At 34.9% G+C, this 20,620-nt stretch overlaps 1 protein-coding gene across 1 annotated transcript in view; it reads left to right on the top strand.

The window, feature by feature from the left end:
- Positions 1-11,482, top strand: part of LOC145682039 (uncharacterized) — a 53,606-nt gene extending 42,124 nt beyond the window's left edge. Inside the window, exon 3 of the mRNA XM_081753639.1 lies at positions 7,825-11,482. Within this exon, the coding sequence (XP_081609765.1) occupies positions 7,825-9,713 (1,889 nt within the window). The 3' untranslated portion in view covers positions 9,714-11,482. The remainder of the gene's footprint in view (positions 1-7,824) is intronic.
- Positions 11,483-20,620: the final 9,138 nt, after the last annotated feature.

Genomic DNA, 20,620 nt, shown 5'->3' with positions numbered 1-20,620 from the left:
TTAGAAAAAAAAACATTGCCTCTCGTTTTTTTTTCTAAATTTCGTTTTTTTTTTTCAAATAGTCATTTGTAATGCATCTTACGTCTATTTAAGTATGAAATATTTTTATGTAGGTATAATCACCGTAAAATGCAACATAAATTAAACGCTAGATACTGATACGCTACAAATATTTTACAATTTACATGAATACCATACCTATTAACAATTCGGGTTCCAGCAGTTTTCATCAATATCAACTAAGAAATAAAAGTAAAAATGAAATTTTGTTTTTTCGTGAAACCAGGCCTTTAATAAGTACGAAAATAATGTCACGAACAGTATAAAATTCCAATAACTTGTCTAAAGGTAAAAACTAATACTAATTTGCCTAATAGTATTTTTCTAAATGTCATACATAAATAATTTGTCGATTAGATATATATGATATGCAGAGCCGGCTCTACCATATATGCAGTGGTGTATTTACGATTTTGTTTCGGGAGGGGCTTTGCTAACTTTCGGGGGGAAGGGGTTTGCCTAAAAATATGAAAATTCTGCAAGATATTTCATATACTTTACTATAGTAAGTAAGATTTCGGGGGGGGGGGCTTAAGCCGGGAAGCCCTCCTAAATACTCCACTGTATATATGCAACACGTGCATTTGCGTGGAACGGCAAGCTTGGATGGTCCGGCAAAATCTGTCATAAGTATATTATTTAAATTAAATATTTCTTGTTGGAAACACTTCATGATGATCGTAGTTACATTTACTAAGCTGACCTTCTATTTGAATACTACATTCATAAATTATGTTTAGGTTGCATTAGTTTAAGACCACATGGACAATGCTAAAGCAAATGGTCGAAAAAATCCGAGCACAAATTGCTTGATTGTTGTCAAATGCAAGCATTCAATTCTCGAATAGTAGTGAATATCTGTTCCATTTCGTATGTTATCACAGTTTTGATATGAAAGTAGTCTTGTTTTTGTCAGAAGAAAGTTCCTTATCATTGAAGATAGAAACAAGTTTTTTTAAAAAATGTTAGGAGATGTAGAAGAAAAATCAAGAAATAAAGATAAAAGATCTAGTTGCACTGGAATTTCAAACTGATACATTGAGATTGAAGTTCGATAGTGAATTCTATAAAAAGGATTACCATCTATCCTCTGCAGGTGTGTTTGCTTTATCTTTCACTATCATAATAGATTCACATTTAAAGAAAAAGAAACATACACAACGGAATTGCATTTTTAGTAAGTATTTAAGCCTTTCTGAGTGCGACTGCACTTACCCTCACCTTTGTTGTTCATGCTGGAGTAGCATACTTAAAATCATGACTTCTAAGATTTGTTCTTTCTGGAGAAAGGGGGAGGCGGCAAATTATGCCATTGCACGAGGCGACAAATTGACTAGGACCTGAATATAGGATGACTCAATTTGAAAAATGAAATGAAATCTTTGAGTTTTACGTCCCACGGTTATGCCGGTGAGGCTAAAGGAGACGGTGATTATGAGTAATGAATGAAATGGTGGAATGAAGAAAGTGGGAGGAAACGGGAGAACTCCGAGAAAACCCACGCACACGATGTTTGTCCACCACAAAGTTCACTTGGCGGGGGCTGGGATCGAACCCGAGACCCCAAGCACCAGAGGTGAATGCTCTACCACTGAGCCACCGCGGCCCCCGACTCAATTTGAAGTAATGCAGGGTGTTTCAAAATTAATATTAGGGTTTTGAAACTTTGTAGTATCTATTACAATTAACTTACAATTATAAACGAAACTCCCCTAAATTGAATGTGTTTTGTGCCATATGGCGGAAAGTTTATGGGCCTTTCTCGCCTATCGACTAGATGTGTGCCGTGTGATGAATGAATCTCACATTGAACACTTGTAGTAAAGACTGTTTGAGGTGCTCTTTTACTTGATGCATTGCTCATAATTGTACGTAAAATGTAGTAAGTACTACGAAGACTTAAAACCCCAAAATTTATTTTGAAACACTCTACATTTCTCACCAACAGTGTTGGGACTAAGATGTAAAAAGGAGAGAAAATTTTCCCTTTAAAGTTATTGTTTACAACGATATTATTATTAGTCGAGACTATAACTACAACAACAACACAAGTTAGTAGTCAAAAAAATGTAATCAAATGTATACTCGGTGGCCCAGGTGGCCAAAATGGCACACACAAGTGTGTCACTTGTTTAATCCGCTCCAGTGTGGACACTAATTAAGATATCGGGATATTGTTCTTGCAAAATGTGGTTGGACTATAGTTTATCATATTAATTCCTTTTTCTTCTGGTGTCGAATTTCCTTCTCAAATTTCACCCCAGTAAAAAATTCGAGAATTTTCTAATTTCGAATTTCCTTTACCTTTTTTTCCCTTGTAGCTTCCTTCGTTGTAGAAAGATATCCTTAAGACTTGCCAGGTAGATACCTCGGATGAATACCTAACTATTGACATCAATTGGACGGGCCTGCGCGCAGTGTTACCAATTAGGGAAATTACAATTCTCCTATATTTGGGCAAAAAATTAGAAATTTTTGTTTATAAATCCGTACCTATACGTTCGAGTGCAAGTCAACTTACGCCAATCGAACATTTGTCCTTACTTAACAAACGAAAGTACAGATCGTTACAATGGGATAATTAGGGGACGCACGTAAAATTCGTATTTAGGTTCTAGCCCTTGATTTTTCTAGTTTTTCCTTATTTTTCTGTTTACCGTAATATCTTTTTGGTAATTAGAAGCTTTGTTCCTTAAATATCGCCATAATACTTGTAGGATATATTAGTGGTGTACTAATGTTTAATTTAAGATAGCTTTCGTCTGTCTGGTTGCAGTGTTGCCAGCTACAAAATATTTTAATTCCAGATTTTAGGGTAAATTTTGGAAAAATTATATGTTTTGTCTCTATTATTTCCCTCTTGTTGGCTATATCGGAACAAACGTACCAGTATCCAGAAGTCTATTCTTTGCTCTACACAACGCACTATAGAAAGTTTCAATAGGATAATTAAGGGAAGTACAGTTGAGGTTTACAGTGGACCTTGTTCTCTAATTGGAAAGATAACTGTGATTTTTCTTAAGGTAGAATGAGATATTTTTTATTGACATGCTTACTTTATTAGATATCATCACAAAACTTGTAGGATATATTAGAGGGATACCAAAGCTTATTTTAAGATAGTTTGTGTGTGTCTGATAGTAGTGTTGCTAGCTACAAAAAAAATTAATTCCAGATTTTAGGGGCAAATTTTGGGAAAAATTCCCTTTTTTATTTCTATTATTTCCTTCTTGTTGGCTACATTCAAACAAATGTACCAGTGTCTAACAGACTCATCCTTAGCCTACACAGCGCATCATAGAAAGTTTCACTAGAATAATTAGGGGAAGTACAGTTGAGGTTTATAATAAACCATGTTCTGGAAATGGTAAGAAAATGGTGAATTTCTGAGGTAGAATGAGATTTTTTAAAAATTTCATGCTTACTTTCTTATATATCGCCATGATACTTGTAGGATATATTCTTTGAGTACTACGGTTTATTTTCAGATAGTTTTTGTCTGTCTGGTGGCAGCGTTTCCAGCCAAAACAATTAATTCCCGCTATTAGGTGAAAAATTCGGAAAATTTCCCTTTTCCCCTCTATTATTACCCTCTTACTGATTACATTGAAACAAACGTACCACTACCTGAAAGCTTCCTCTTTGCCCTACAGAACGCACTATAAAAAATTTCAATAGGATAATTAGAGAAGCTGTACCCCGGCATATTTGATTTTTGCCTCTTAGGCGTAAAAAGTGTCAAAATTTCATGTGTATGACAGAATTTTTTCTTTCCCTCTTTGAATGGAAGCCAGCGACTTCAGGATTTCACTGTACCTTGTCAACAAACCAAAGATTTCTTTAGGTTACTTGAACCCATATAGCAGCAGTGGTGCTAGATACAAAAAAAATTTGAAATTCGGTTAGGGATTTTTTGTAAATTTTCACCCCTACATTTCCCTCAATAATTTCCCACCCGTTGGTAATACTGCAATGCAACTTACACCAAAAAATAGCCACATCCATTTTCTTAAAAACAAGGCCTTATCCACATCAATCGAATGAATAGTTTTTGAGCAATAAGTCACTAGCTGGAAATGTAGGAAAACGCCAAAAATGGCCTGGGACCGAAAGGAATAATCACACAATTTTGCTCGTATAGGTTCGAAGAAACAAACGATTTGTAAGTTACGAGGGCTTCGACTCAAGTTCTGTTGATTATTTCAATAATCTGCAACATAAATCAATAAATAATAGTTGCCAGAAAAAAAACAGACTTTTGAAAAAAAACATGAAAAAGAACGATGTTTTTTATTGAAAAAAAACTTCACAGAAAAAAAAACCGTTTTTTTACAACACTAATCGCATCTACATGTTAAGTACTTATATTTCTATATCCAGTTTCATATACTAAAAAACGCAATCACATATTTTTAATATTTTCGTGTGACATACAAAAAACTATCTCTCCGAGCCATATACATCATGACATATAGTAAATATCATAACGGACTAGTAATTCAAAGAGCCTAAGTTCCAATCCTATTTACGTAAGATGATACTTAAATTTATTTTCATAATCGGTACAATAATAATAATAATAATAATAATAATAATAATAATAATAATAATAATAATAATAATAATAATAATAATAATAATAATAATAATAAATTTGTATAAGCGGAAATTCCAATTCGAAATATATTAACGGTGCGAAATATTGTGTAGAGGTTAGATCAAACACGCAAGGAGCTGCAAATATTCTACAAACAAATGCTGTGGCTACAATCAGTGCCAAATAGCCATGCTTCCGATAAAAGAGCAACATACAAGTACCAGCATGCAACGTCAGCTGGTACTTTCGGATAGTATCCGTATGTCTGACACGTATCATAGAAATATCCACATTGCAATAATGTAGTTTTCGTACTTTTTAAAAAAATGTTTAATAAATAATGCACAATATTTATACTTTTCATAAAATTACATTATCAAATTCATATATCCACGCAATTAATTAATATTTATTAAATTCAGTAATAATCTGAATAAAAAAAACTCAAGCGAGGTTATAAGTATACTCTAAAACCGTAAATTTCAATTGCGCCATCACAATATTTTTCGCTTTCAGTTCGCACAACAAGTTCTTCCACGTCATAAAGAAGATTACCAACATCAATGAACCAGCGGGCGACAACAAACATCCAGGAAAATAGGCAGCACCGGAGTAGCGAGCATGTTATCAAAGGTAAGTGAAAAGGTATCTAATAACTTTCTCTTCTTAACTGAGCTAAAATATAAAACAGCCGGCAAACATGAAAATGGCATTAGTGCAAGGCGCAGCGGGCCTGGCGGGAGTCATACAAAGCGAATCGGTATCTATAAAGGAGGAAGCCGCGACGGAGCCAGACAGTAATGACGCCAGCGAAAAGCATCTTACACACGTCATACACTGGTAGGTTTACCGATCCACTGTAATTTCAGTCTCATTACTTCAATTAAAAAAGTAATTATTCTATGTACATCATACTATATGATGAAATGTCGCCTTTTTAACTAAACTTTCACCTTAATCCCACGTTAATCCCATAGCTCCATGGTAAAATAAGACCATATAGTGTAGTAATCCCTGCTTAAGCCCATAACATACAAGAACCAATTAACAAAAAAGTTTTACTTTTACCCCACTCTACTACTTGAATCAACGAGAATTTTTATCAAGTTCTTTTACAAAATTCTTCATAAGGCCCAATTTGATTTGCAGTGGTGGTAAGTACATTTGTTCATGATTCACCAATGGGGTGTGAGACACATTTTTGCTCCCAGGAGTAAGAGTGTCACGTTTAGGCCATTGCTTCTTAATGTAGTGCGACTTCCTATTTCTGCTGTCTCATTCACATAAGAAACAGCAAAATTTTGTGTATTCCAGTTGCAAGCCAAGAAGTAAAGCTATGGCTTTTAAATCACCACAGATATTCCAGTTATATTTTGTGTACTGGAGTTTATCTAACAACAATTTCATATTCTTATATGTCTCTTTCGTGTCAAGTGCATGGGCGACAGGTATTGATGGTAATTCATATCCATTATGCAGAAGCATCGCCTTCAAACTAATTTTCGTGGAATCTATGAACAATTGCCATTCATGTGGCTGGTGTTCATGTCCAAGAACCTCCATAACTGCGCTAACATTATTACAGAACACAATACCATTCTCTGTCGAAAAATATTCTTTGAAATCTCTGTCGCTACTACGATACACGCACATAATTGTTTCTTTGTGTAAGTTTATAACTTTTATCGGCCGTCGTTGAGGTGACACAAATCTTGAGCTAGAGAAAGTTTTATCGTTTCCCAGTAATGTGCCACTTAAATTATCCTTCTAGATTATTAAACCACTGCGCTATGCCGATTCAAACATATGGATGTTTCATGAAAATACGCGTCATTTCGTATATAAGGGTGAAAAACAAGTGAATGTCACAAGAAAACGGTACCTAATGGAAACATTTTGATTGCTTTTTTTTATTCAGTAAAATAAACTGCTTCAGAATCAGCAATCACTTCTTTTGTGATAAAAACATCATGTTGACCAGTGATGTGTTTTAATTTGATACAAGTTCCATCATATAAAATTTGACTATGAATGTAAATAATGAAAATATGATATAACAATACTTTACTATCAATTTTCCTTTATTTAATTTTAGATGAAGAAATGTAAACGAACAATGATAGATTATTCTCTTTTCCTTTTCTCTCGCAGGTATTCCTTAGGATACACACTTGATCTAAAATAAGTAAGTCGCCGCAACAGTTCTTCGCTTATTCCTCTAAGTGAAAAGTTAATCAATAACTTGGTTATCCTTCTGTTTTCGTCCAGCGGTACGTTAGAGAAAGCATACATATGTGGTTACATTGATTTGAAAGAATGTTTGAAATAAATAATAGCTCTGATTAACATTGAGTTCCGTTAGAATTTCTCATTTAATAACTGAATCCAGTGCTTATGATCTTTGACGAAAGTTTAATATATTTTGTGCTACTTACGAATAGAAAAATCAAATTCGTATTTATGATACAGGGAATTAATATCCACGAACATTTAGTTGATTTGTGGAAAAGTGTATATTCATTTTCCGTTTACTGGTTTTAGTTCTCAGTAGAATATCCAACAATAATGATATATACTTTTAACTCATGAATTTCATTGGTAACTAAAGCACCTATATTTTAAGTTTCTCATGTAAGGAAGATATATGGGTAGTTATTAGAGTGTGAGCCAATCAAAGATATTGTTTTACATTTAATGAAGCATAGATAAAATCATCATGACAAAAGTATTTCATTTTTTCATGGTAATTTTTTGTCTTATACAGCAAGTGTTATGTCAAAATTCAAATTCCACTATCACTGCAGCAAGATATAAAAACAGTAGCTTAATTATTTTCTGCAGCAAATATCATTCTCTATTGTCGACTTCTTTCCAATGTGATGATACTTTTAATGTAACGTATGTAAACGGTTTCATTTTGGAGAAAGATCAATGGAAACCTCCCACCTCAGTTGAAATAACCAACGATGAAAATGTTTCAATGCAAGTAAAAGCAAAATATGGATCTGAAGTTTACATAACATGTCTCAAAAGTGACATTATTAAAATTCCTGTAGATACATTTATATCAGAGAGATTCCTCCACTATCTGAAAATTTATATTAAGAATTGTAATATAAATGATGACTTCATTAAAAACTTAAATTCTGCTCTTTTATATTTTCCAGATATGAATAATACAGAAATTGAACTAAACTTTTTTGGTATGCAGAATAGTCAATTTCAGATTTACAACGAAATACTTGCTAATTTAAACAAATACTATTTTATTCAAATTATTTACGTCAATATTCTAGATATACCGATTAATTTCATTCCTGTCTCTTTGCAAATTCTAGGAATAAGAAGTACGAATCTGACTGCCTTTCCAAATGGTTTCTTTTATAATGCTACCAAATTAGAAAACTTAAATTTAAGTAAAAATAAACTTAAGGTTTTACCTGAGTTCATCTTTCATGCTTTGAGTAGACTCAAACAACTTTTTCTAGACAGAAACCTTTTAATTGACTTGGGTGCGGAAACGTTCTCTGGAATGAAACAGTTGGAATATTTAAATTTAGATTACAACCAGATTCAAACACTTCCTAACAATATATTTAGTTGTCTTGTGCGATTATACAGTGTATCCTTGGTAGGTAACAGAATTACAACTATTAATACAGCTGCGTTTCAAGGTGTTGTCAATATTAGATCTATACATATGAAATCATGTAAAATACAAGAACTTAAACCAGAAACATTAGAAAAATTTCCTTATCTAAATGTGTTGGACATATCAAACAATACTATAGAAGTTTTACAAAGCATAAAATATCCTCCACGTATTTCATGGCTTGACTTGTCTTTTAACTATGTGCCATCAATTATCAACAAAACTTTATTCGATGGTATTTCGAATCTGAAGACATTGAAAATGAAAGGCTGTGGTATTCGTTATATTCCTCTTTATTTTCTGAAGAATGCAATTAACTTAGAAGAACTTGATTTGAGTGAAAATTCAATTTCCGGACTACCGAGTAACTTCTTAAAGGATACTGTGAATCTACAAATACTTCATCTCGGAAATAATAGAATTTCGGAGATCCCTGAGCACATCTTCTCAAATAAGAAACTCAAAATTTTATTGCTCAATAACAATCACCTGGTTTCAGTGAATCACCTTTTCGTAAACTTGACTGACCTGCTGAAATTGGATTTGAATCATAACAGTATCAACTATATAAATCCTTACACATTCCAACATTTAAACAAGTTAATATATTTGGATCTTAGTCACAATACCTTGACAGACGTACATGATATTTTGTTTCCATTAACCAACATTCAATACTTAAACCTAAGTTGTAATTTTCTTAAGCAGTGGGACACAGAAACATTATTAAGATCAAGAAATATTGTATTATTGGATTTGTCCTCAAACAACATGGTTAATTTTCGTATATCTGTTATTTTAGATGCTTTGCAACATCTCCACTTGAGTAATAATAAAGAAATAAATGTAACCTTTCATCGTAATCTTACAGAACTTAACCTTGGATTAGTATATGCTGTGTCGTCAGAGCCATATGATGCTAAAGATGTGGTGCCCTTTCTACAAGAAATGGATTTATCAAATACAAGTCAAAATCACGTAAATTCTTATTTAAGGACCCTCTATTACGTACGGTATCTTAATTTTTCTCATAATATGATTAGCAAGCTTGTGTCCACTGATTTTATATATATTTCTCCAAATGTAACAATTGACATGCGACACAACAACATAACAAGAATTAATTTGAAAGATAACGAGATCCAAACTATCAATGAACATATTGAGTCGGGAGTAAATTTATACATCGATACCAAAACCCTTACATGTGATTGTTTTCTCCTTACATTGCTAAGGTTTCATCAAAATGATATCACTATACTGCATGAGTATGAAAATGTGGCCAACATATCAACAAGTTCTTTGATGTGTGATAAACCTTCTGAATTGAACGGAAAATACTTGGAGCATTCAGAAGATTGGAGTTTGCAATCTCTAACGTTACTAGGATTATGCTTATTGTAGTTTGTTATAGTTTGAGTTGTCTATTTATGGTAGTATGTTGGTATCGACATTGGATAAATGTTAATAAAAGTAGAGCCAGTTTTAACCATATACACTAGCAGACATTTGTAATAGTAGAACATTTAGCTTTGAGATATTAGGTTGGTGCGAATGAAAAGTCTACCTCAGGTCCCAAAGATCTAAAAAAAAAAAAAAAAAAAAAAAGGAAACTGAAAGACCTGGTTAATCAAAATAGGCGCCGCCTACAACCAGACATTTTTGTTATCGCTCAGCCATCGATTGGATTTCATGGCTAAAGAAGTCCGGAGTCTACGTTGCGGAAAAGCCCTCAACCATACATTGCACCATCCAATCAGCAGGAAAGATCTTCCCTCACAAGAAGCGATTGATGCCGGAAAATGTGGTAGTTAGTCGAAGAAATACCGGAGAAGTACAATGAGTAAGCAGAGCGTCTTAACGTATTGGCCTGATGGTCTGGGAACCCCATAAGCATATGGGGATCTACTAGCAATATTGATTGTAAAATTTAGTTACACAAACCCCAACATATTATTTTGCTTAAGTGCCCATAATGCTGCTAAGACAACACTGAGGGTGAGAAAAAGTTTGATATTGCCATCCATCTAGAATGTGCACCATACGCAACATGATGATAGATGTCTCTTAACTATTGAAGGATGCTTCCGGTGCATTTCATGGAGTTCAGTACTGAAGCCTCTGCTGATGAATGCATGGGTCCCCATTGATGGTTTCACCTCATCTGATAAAGTCATGGATCATTCCCACTACCAGACCGTAATAACAGAAACACCTGCTCTGGGGAAGAGGTGGTTCAGGAAATTGTCCTGGAACTTGATCACAATCCAATCACTGTTCTGACTATTGTCATATCAAATCCATTTTACATTTCAAGTGGAAATCCGATGCGAAAAACTTTCCCAGTTATTCCTTACATTCAAAGAATCTCCAGACGGCGATTCTTCTTGGCCGATGTCAATTCATGTAGTAACCATGATCCAACTTATCACCATATCGATTGCACGGACGTGCTCCACGACAATAGCATGGTGTATGGCTAACTCGATTCCCGGCGGGAGCTCATGTGGTTCGGATTCCACCTTAATCAGTAGGTCCACGTCTCATATAGCCTCGTAGCTGCTGAAAGGGACATTAAACTAAAATCAACTCAACTCAACTCGCCTGCACAGCTTCTGAGGATCTGCTTTCATAGTATTCCTCAGGAACTCATCCGAACATAATATTGGTCGGTGGTCACGGGGCGCATTTTGCAATGCTGTGTCACTGGAACGAAATTTCATAAACCAACAATTAATGATGCATTCTTTCAATATTCCTGGATCAATGCAGTGTTAATGTTTTCTTTTTCGTGCTTATTGTGCATAATGTCCCAGCTTGAATACATAAAGAGCTATCACTCCCAATTGTGTGTTCTCAATTCCACACTCTTACGCAAAAATGTTCAACAAACCTCTACCTCCTGACTGTCTGGATAGCTCACCTCTTTGATAGACGTTTATTAAGTTTGATACTTAGAAACGTAATTTTAGCCCATCCTTGTGCTGTGTTTGTAAGATGAGTTTCCCATTCGACGTCAAACGGACATTTCATTCACACCAACCTAACAGTACATCAGTTTATTTACCTATGGAATTAAGGAATTGGACTGTCAGAGATAATTTTGTAAATGTTTAGTTGTGATTTGATATGTAGTTCTCTTACTGTGAAATGATCAGATATTGTAATCTAAATACACTAGAATGATTAAAGATTCCTTGATAATTCATTCAATATCTCTTGTAACTATATAGAATTCCATCTGTCAGTAATGAATTGAATGTTATGCAAAAGCATATTTTGAAAGTGTGTCCTAAAAGTAAGCATGTCTCTAGCTTATTTTCAATGTCTTGAACTAGCACTCTGACTCTGTTCAAAGTAATAAGCAAGTACCAACTCAAATTATTTAATTGGCACACAACAACCAATGGTAGAACAAGGGGCTGAGTCGTCTCGAGCTTCACCTTAGGCCTAAGAGATAACATTTTACAAATGGTACTCATTAAACGAGCTTGTTGATAAATGTCGCACTTGTAGCTTCATTCCGCCTCAAATATATTTGGCAATGCTACTGACAAGTATTAACACGTTGACTGCCGCGTCGGGCACGTGTGCCTGATTCTAAACCCCAACCCCCACAGGTGACCGACGCAACAATGGTTTCTTTATTTATTTCAACAATGGAACTGAATTATTCCACAAACTTTAAACTTGCTTGTGAGTACACACCATGGATTGTAGAAGAAAGTGCACTTCGAAACTTTTCCTCCAATTATTATTTTTGCTTTCAGGAAGATAATAAATTCCGGAACGGGATATTTATATTTTCCATACATTATTCAATATACAAATATTGTTTTAGATATTTTATTGACATACTTGAAGCAATATTGTGTTGCATAATGCTCACATAAAATTGATGTAACACGTGTATACATGGTCCTGTATGTGATAACACGTGTTACATCATATTGCGGTTCGATGATGATGATTTTTGATTGAATAGATAATGGTAGACAAAACTTGATACTGAACAATACATGTTACATTTTCTGTGAATTTCATATAAAAATTATATTGAAAAAATAATTTTTATATGAAATTCATAGAAAATATAACATATTGTTTAGTATTTCTTTTATCCACACAAACTGCTTCAGATAATGTGTAAGCTTTTTGATAACTATCAGTTAGCAAATCAATCAGACCCTGAATTTTATGAAACCGGTCTCGTCCAGGACACGCAATGTTGTTGTCAGCAAACTGGATCATAGGAATCTGTTCCTTGACATGATAGAAGGCTCGAAACTGTTTCTAAAATGTCTTCCTGGCTCCAGTAATTTGGCAAGGATGGCATTTTCACTACTCCCATATGCAACTAGACCTAGAAAATTTCCGATTTCATTTTTGTCAGTTGGTACCCGATCGTGTAATCTTAAACAGGGTCCTACATCACAGATACTTGTTAACACCTGAGTGGCATATAGGGCAACACTAGTCTGATCAACTATCATATTTATCACCTTATCCACCATTCAAGAGAATAACTCATCATGTTCACTCTGTGCTAAAGCTGCAGCAAAATTTGGGTTCACACCTTCGTTTTCCATAAATTATATTACTTGCGTGAAGATGTGCAATTGTCAGGCGGTACACTACGTATATTTTCTCCTTGAGAAACAGAGGGAGAGGACGGAAGACCAACAGCTATGCAGAGCAGAAATGTGTACTTTCTTCTTCACGTTCCCACTTATATTACCACTTTCAGCTTTGCTGCCACTTAATTGATGTACACCAAAAATTCTCACCCGAAACACTTTTGTATATATTCGGAATCATTATCGGAAGATATATCAAAGTTCTCGTCAGACAATTCCTCATAAAGAGTATCTTCAAGTTTTGATGGTGATACAGCCCTTATCCATGGAAGGCTGGGGGGTCGGGCCCCCGAAATTTTTCTGGTTCCCAAAAATTTTTAAGGGAGGTTTGAAAATGAACTTTATATGGTGATGAACTATAATATGGTTTGATCGGCCCCCCTACCCTCTACCTGACCCTCCCTACATTTTTGGGCTGGCTACGGGCCTGACGCGGTTTTACTGTCTTTTTTCGTTTAGGCATATTGCAGTTTTATATATAACACACTATAATTCCAGCAAGCTAAAAAAGGTTTCTCCGTATCAACAGTAAACTCTTGGTGAAACAGACAAAACTAATACTTCAATATTTTTTACATACCAGGCTAGAGTAACACCATAAAACAAAAAAATCATCACAACCCGTGAGGTATTGAATAGAATAATAAATGTGCAAATCTGGACGGTGATCGACAGCCTGCCCGTAGCTGCGCAGTGAAAGGAATTTTAAGTTCTACGCCGCGTCGGGTACACTTGACCGACACTCAAAAAATGTTTTTCTTCGTAATGGCCACTCTACATGAATAAATAAGATAAGAAATAAATGTTTTAGAAGGAATGGGAACTTATGGTAATAATGGCCTGAATGGAAAGAATCTATCGGAAGGCTCGGCGGAACTGAGTTGTTTCAGTGGTAGAGCACTCACCTCTGGTGCGTGGGATCTCTGATTCGATTCCAGCTCACGAAAAATTAGATTTGTGATAAACAAGCACCGGGTGCTTTGATTTTCTCGGGATTATTTCGTTTCCTTCATTCCATTATTAAAAACTATATATCATCATCACTGTCTCTCTCAGCGTCACATAATAATGGGATATTAAACTATATTAATCACATCAGATTATTTAATGATATGCTATACACAATGCCACCTTAACAGCATTATAGGTTCCTAAACAAATCAGTGTTCTGGGGTTTCTAGAACTAAATTTTGCATATAGGGCTGATTCTGCACGTGGGACCTCCGGGCAAGTGACCAACTGACTTATATGTCAAGATGACCCTGGATGTGCAAGATTTCTGTAATTAGATATAATGGCCCGCACTCAGAAACGATGTTAGGTGTGATTAGCGTCGTACTTAGGATTTCCCTAACGCATGATTGTAATTCCGAATTGAGGAACATTCTGATTATGTTGCCCACGGCTGATGCTTATATCGATAAAGGCATACCATGACCTCTCTGCAGGACCGTGTCGCCACGTTTGGCCTAATCCTCGTTTCGCCTAACCAATTATCTGACACTTTTGTGACAGATAAATGATAAGATTTGTGCCCGCCATTTTAGGCGAAAAAAGGATCCTCGTATGGCCTAATCCTCGTTACACCTAAAATGGCGGACAGTAAGAAAAAATCGTGGAAATTCAACTAGAGGGAAATTATATAAGAGAAAATTCCCTAGTTTATAAAGAATTAAGAAATGCAAAATATATAGATTAATATTACATTAACTATTTTCGAGGAGTTGGGATTACCAAAACTCCTTTATGTATTTACTAGGACCATGGATATATACGTATATATATATATATGAGTAGGCGAATAGCAAAACCCGTTAAATTCACATTTTAAAATTTGTGACAAATCGAGAAAAACTGTTTAAACACGTCATAATTGTAAAATAACATTAGAAACTAGAGAACATTAAAAAATTAAGAATAATGTAAGTGTTGGTCTGTCGAAAGCTGTATAATCATACTAGTCTGTGAATTGTGTTATTGAAGAAAATAGTTTGGATTTAACAGGTTTTGCGTATGTAAATGGAAATAGCTTTTGCATCTGGACGAGCGGCCATTTTTATCGAGGCTCAAGATACAAAACCTATCAAAAAGAAAGGGAGTCAGAGTCAGAAATCAGTATTATGCCTACTAAAATATTAGGGGGGGGTGTATTATCAACTATACATTGCACAAGATTGGCACAAATGAATATGGATACATAAATGCTACATTAATTTTGTTCTAAATTGAAAACAATGGATCCAAATGTGCAAAAAATTGAATTATGTAACCTCCTTTCCATCATCATCTACTAAATGGAAATCCATATCGTCGTCGTCCTCTAGTGCATCACCATTTTCTCGGTTTTCTATTCCTCAAAAACCTCTTTGTAAAACGTGAGCTTTGAGCTGCTTTCAATCGTCAAACCCTTCGTAACTACAAGCGGAGTTAATTATACCTATCCATATACATTTCTAAACCGAATGACTATATTTTGGAAGAGTTTGTAACCTTTTATGGACTAACATAGGCTGAATAATTATTTGCCAATTATCCCAATACATGAATTTGAAATATAGCAAAACAAAATGTGCAAATGTTGAGTTTGAGCAAAACAGTGGCAGAAAGAGAATTAGAAATGGTAAATAAGTGGCAAAAATTTTTTAACATGTTGTACCAGAAGCATGTTATAATTTTGAATGATAATTGACACGAGACATTTTAAGAAAGAGGTTCTGCTGAAGCTGAAGAGACCGTTTAGAGAAGAACCTAATCCAACAATGTTCTGTTCAAAGTAAAGAGTTACCCTGAAATACAAAACAAACGACTTTTAATCGTAGATAGTCCACTCACTTTGTCTTTTTGGCTACATTTCGTTTCCAGTTTTTCATGTGTCTTGTACGTTTTCTAGACAATTTTGGTGTTGTCTGATAACAAAATTATGTTCATCGCTGCTTAGAGTATCGTTTTCTTTCGATTTTGCGTGCGTTCTTTCGAATTTGTATTTCTCAGTTCTTCACAAAGTAGGGAATATTTTTTTTAAATTTCCCTCCAGTTTTATCTCCACGATTTTTTTTATAGTACACCATTTTAGGCAAAACGAGGATTAGGCCAAACGAGTATCCTTATTTCGCCTAAAATGGTGGACATTAAGCTTATCTTTTATCTGTCATAAAAGTGTTAGATAATTGGTTAGGCGAAACGAAGATTAGGCCAAACAATGCAAGAGCCTGCAGGACTGTACAAACGCATTAGCAAAAAAAGGTAAATGAAAATGTTAAACATTTTTGTCTTTTATTCATAATGTACGTGGATATCCCTACGGAAAGCCGCGGTTTGCATATTCCGGTAAAACTCGTGAAAAATATCATAAACATTCTTCTGAGAATGAAAATTATAATCATATGTTACCAAATCCTTAGTACTACAACACTAATAACACGTAAAATTGTTCGAAAAATATGGTCTAATAGGTTTGTTTTCTTCTTTCTAGTTTGTGTGTTTTTAATTTCCTTCTTAATTTTCTTTGAGCTTAAGAGAAGTACCATTTGTGAATAAATCGCATATCATTTTGTGAATCATTGTAGCCTTTTAATTGATTATGTGAAGTTAACCCTCCAACATTATTTATAGCGTACAATTAATTGCCAATTTAGATAAGAAAATTGTATTACTAATTGAAAGAACCATATTAAAATTCAGAAAATAGTTAGAACATAATTTATTCCAGCTTTCGCTTTATGCAAAATAATTTTTCAGTATTAAATGGGACGTATTAAACTATCAACACTAAAACTAGTAAAGAGTATGTTAAGAGCTGGTGAGAATACAGAGCTATCAACGATATAGGAAAATACGACCTTTTAGCTCATACCAAAACACTGCCAGTTTGAAACTTTGGAATTGGCTCAGATGAGGAATACTGAAATCAAGACAGTGTTAACTTTTGTCTTTTCTGGGCTGCAAACAACAGAAATCTCAGTAGGTATTAAATGAAGCATATACCCAAAGCATGTCGGAGATACAGTATATGCTACATCGCGGCCTAGAGGTCGATCGCGATGGTGAATTAATGGTTGCGATGATAAACGAGTTTGTTTTTAAATCGACGTTCAGATGGAAACATTGCTGTACCTCCTGTTCTCATTGGTTCTTCCTGAAACTGCACGGAATAAAATCTTCATTTGTTCAGAATTTCGTCTGCAGAGGATTGTGTGTGTGTCTATGCTCGAGAGGTAAATTTGATTGTGAAAGACATATTAATAAAAATAGTGAGGAATGTTCCAGCAATATGGGATAAAAGGCACAAATAACATCATGTCATCAAATAACATCGGCTCGTATTAAATAGATAATGGAAGAAAATAGCAACTCAAATGAAAATACCAGGTAAGATATTCATAGTTATTTGAGAATTATACTCTAGCTTATTATTATATAAGATAGTGACGGTTATGAGGAGAGGGCTTTCGAGCTGAAGTCTTCAAATTTCGGAATTTCTAAAGAAAAAAGAAGCTCGTATTCATCATATTTATGCTTAAAAGCTTCAAATCCCCGCCCCCAAGAATTCCGGGATTAATAAAAAAAATCTAAATTCGTTACTGATAAATACGGTAAGTAAATATATAAAGACGGGCACGTATCCAAGAGGAAACAATGTCGAACAATGGAATTGCAGTGACGAAACTTCACGTGGTCACTCTCTTTTTGATTTTACTGGGAAATGGTATCCTTGCCTGGGTGCTGAAAGAGGGTACCGGTACTTCACGGAAAATTGAAAAAAGAAATAAGAATTTATTGAAAAGGATGAGATTCAACTGAACAATAAAACACGCACGGAGTAATTTCACACGCATCACAGCAATATTTCTCCTCAAACTGAGAACTCCGAGTTGCTGTGTGCGCCTTTCATCCATTGCGACATAGACACCGAGGTAACGACCGCGACTTAGGCCTAAACCTCGACCTCGACCGCAAGGCACTTCTGTATGTGTTTATTCTTAGTATTCATCCTTTAAGTATTGAGCCTCGTATTATAAATACTTTTTTTTTCTTCTGAGGAAAGCACGGTGGCTCAGTGGTAGAGCGCTTATCTCTGGAGTGTGGGGTCTCTGGTTCGATCTCCGCCAAGTAAGTTCGTGGTGAACTACATCGTATCTATGAGGGTTTTTTGTGGCACTTTCACTTCCTACCACGTCCTCATTCCACCCATTTCTTTATCATCATTCACTTGTCTTAATCATTCGTCTCCTTTAGGCTGAAGAGTATAATCGCGGGACGTTAAACTGAAACATTCAATGTTATTATATTTTTCGTTGTTATGCAATTTGATGTCCTTTTCAGTATCAAGGATATACGAGGAGTGGACCTACATTTTAACGTAAGGCACGAACCATTTGAGCCAACACCGGGTATCGAACTCTGTTCTCTCGCATTGAAGGCGCATGCGCTAGATTTATAGATACGAAGGGGTTAAAATACTTGAGGCAATCACACAAGTAATGTTAATCTGAAAAATATGAAATCGAGGATCAATGTTTGCCATATACGAATATGTGATATGATTTTTGAAAATCGTGTATCAGCTATTAATCTTACCTTTCAGCAAATTATACATAAATTCGCAATTGTATTAAAAGTCCTATGTTGTCTGTGGTTTTGAGAATGTTATTCTTAACTAAGTTTCTTAGTTATCCGCTAGATGTCAGATAATATCAATGGTTCACTTTATTCGTTTATCTAGTTGTTTAAAAAAGTCGACAGATGGCACTGTAATGACTTGTCTCACAATAGCTGCTGTTTTCTTCTTGATTTTTGTTGTAATTTGAGCAAAAAATTGATACTTTTTAAATGTTCGAATATATACACAGTTTAAAAAATATTTTCTCACAGGGTCAGCAATTAAAAAAGACAAGGCGCTGATTTAATCCTGGCATCTCACCACATTTTTGTACATTCGTAAGCCTAAACACAATCACAACTCTGTATTAACAACTAAATATTTACCAGATATTTGCCTTCTAAAAACGGATAATTTTCTCAAGTGACTATATAATAGGCTTTCACTATCTTACCTTTGACCATATTTTACCATTTTCATTTAAATTTTCTTTTTTCCTTTTATTATTTTTCTTATTTTCCCTTTAAGCTCTTTTAACTTGACGTGAATCCACCTCTTATCCAAATCCAAGCGACAGGCCTCACTGGGAATCATCAAAGAAAGCAGAGGCTACTTTTAGTGAAAATCAAGTAATTTTTAAGAAAAATGTGATATTATTGATGGTATTTTTTTAAAAAAGAGTAGAGTAGAGTAAATTCACAGTTTTGGTTGAACTTCTATCTGAAGTGATAATTAAAATTCTGATGTGTTCCTATTTACCTTTCATGAATGTCTGGTAATTTCAATGAAATTTGTGGTTCCACCTTTGGAATTTGTGGCGGAACACATCTTTTAAGGTGAAGTAAATTCACTTCTTGTTCGATTTCGACTACAGAACAATAGGGATTATTTAAAAACCTGAAAGAAAATAAAGGTCATATTGCATTAAAATCATATAATCGTTACGAAAGGTATAGTGGAAGAGTGTTTTATTTCTGTATAACCATGTAACGTACATAAGAAAACTTTCAGTGTTGGGATGAATTAATCCCCTTGACGAATTCACACCATAAGTGAAAAGTTTGAAGATTTTCGTTCCGTAGAATCTCATTACAGGATTGAAACTTTGAAGGAATCATTACCTCCCAATGAAATAACGCTCTCAGCATAGCAGACAGTATCAAAATAAACAATAATGTAATGAACTGGGTATCCCTTTATTTAATTCCAAAATTGTAAAACGAAAAAAAAAAAAAAGTTTCAGAAAATGTTATTTTAATACAGAATTTGTGCCTCCAAAATATCGTTAAAAAGTTAGAAATGGATTACCCATGTATTTATGGTTTCATATTCATACTAACACTTGACGGAAAGGAATACACACACACTAGTTTGAAAGATGAGAGAGCCTATTCGGGATACTACACGCATCTTACCTCATGCCTTCGGTGCGAGCGGTTTTGGGTTCGATTCCTGGTGGGGGCACTCGGTCGAAAGTGTAAAAAGCTTTTTTCAGGGCAGCCATCCTGAATGGTGTTCCAATGTTTTTTTTTTTAGATTTACACCAGGTAAATGTCGGGGTAGTACCTATTATATAGGCTTCCTTCCTTCCCTAATCCTTCTTTCTTCCCTTTCTCCGGATAGTGTGCTCGCTGAGGGACGTCATCCCTCATACGTGACGGAACATAAATGCCGAAAGCCCAGAAAACTAAATCCTAAATCCTACATAATGCCCCAGCAGCGAGTCTTTCAAAACACCTGAAAGATATAAAGCATAACATCGATCAAGTGAAAATAAAGAAAAAGATGTTCACCATTCGTACAGAAACACGCATGTCCAAGGATGTTATTAGATGAAGGCAAGGGCACCCAACAGGGGGGCAAGGTGGGCCGCTCGCCCCCCTAGATGAAATTGTACTTCAGAATATCGATAATCCAATAGAATTTTTACATTAGTTACAGCAAAATTTGCAACTATATTTGAAACGTCGCTTATACTTGGCCCCACTTGGAAACCATAACATGGGCGCCCTTGGATAAAGGATATCCGTAGCTATCGTACCACAGTAAATCAGTGAAGCCGAAATTCAACCAAG

The sequence above is a fragment of the Thermobia domestica genome, chromosome 3 (genome assembly GCF_964235325.1).
Source record: "Thermobia domestica chromosome 3, izTheDome1.hap1.1, whole genome shotgun sequence".
NCBI classification, from domain to species: domain Eukaryota; kingdom Metazoa; phylum Arthropoda; class Insecta; order Zygentoma; family Lepismatidae; genus Thermobia; species Thermobia domestica.
The sequence above is the reverse complement of the archived record's forward strand: the minus strand, read 5'-3'. Positions and strand labels throughout refer to the sequence as shown.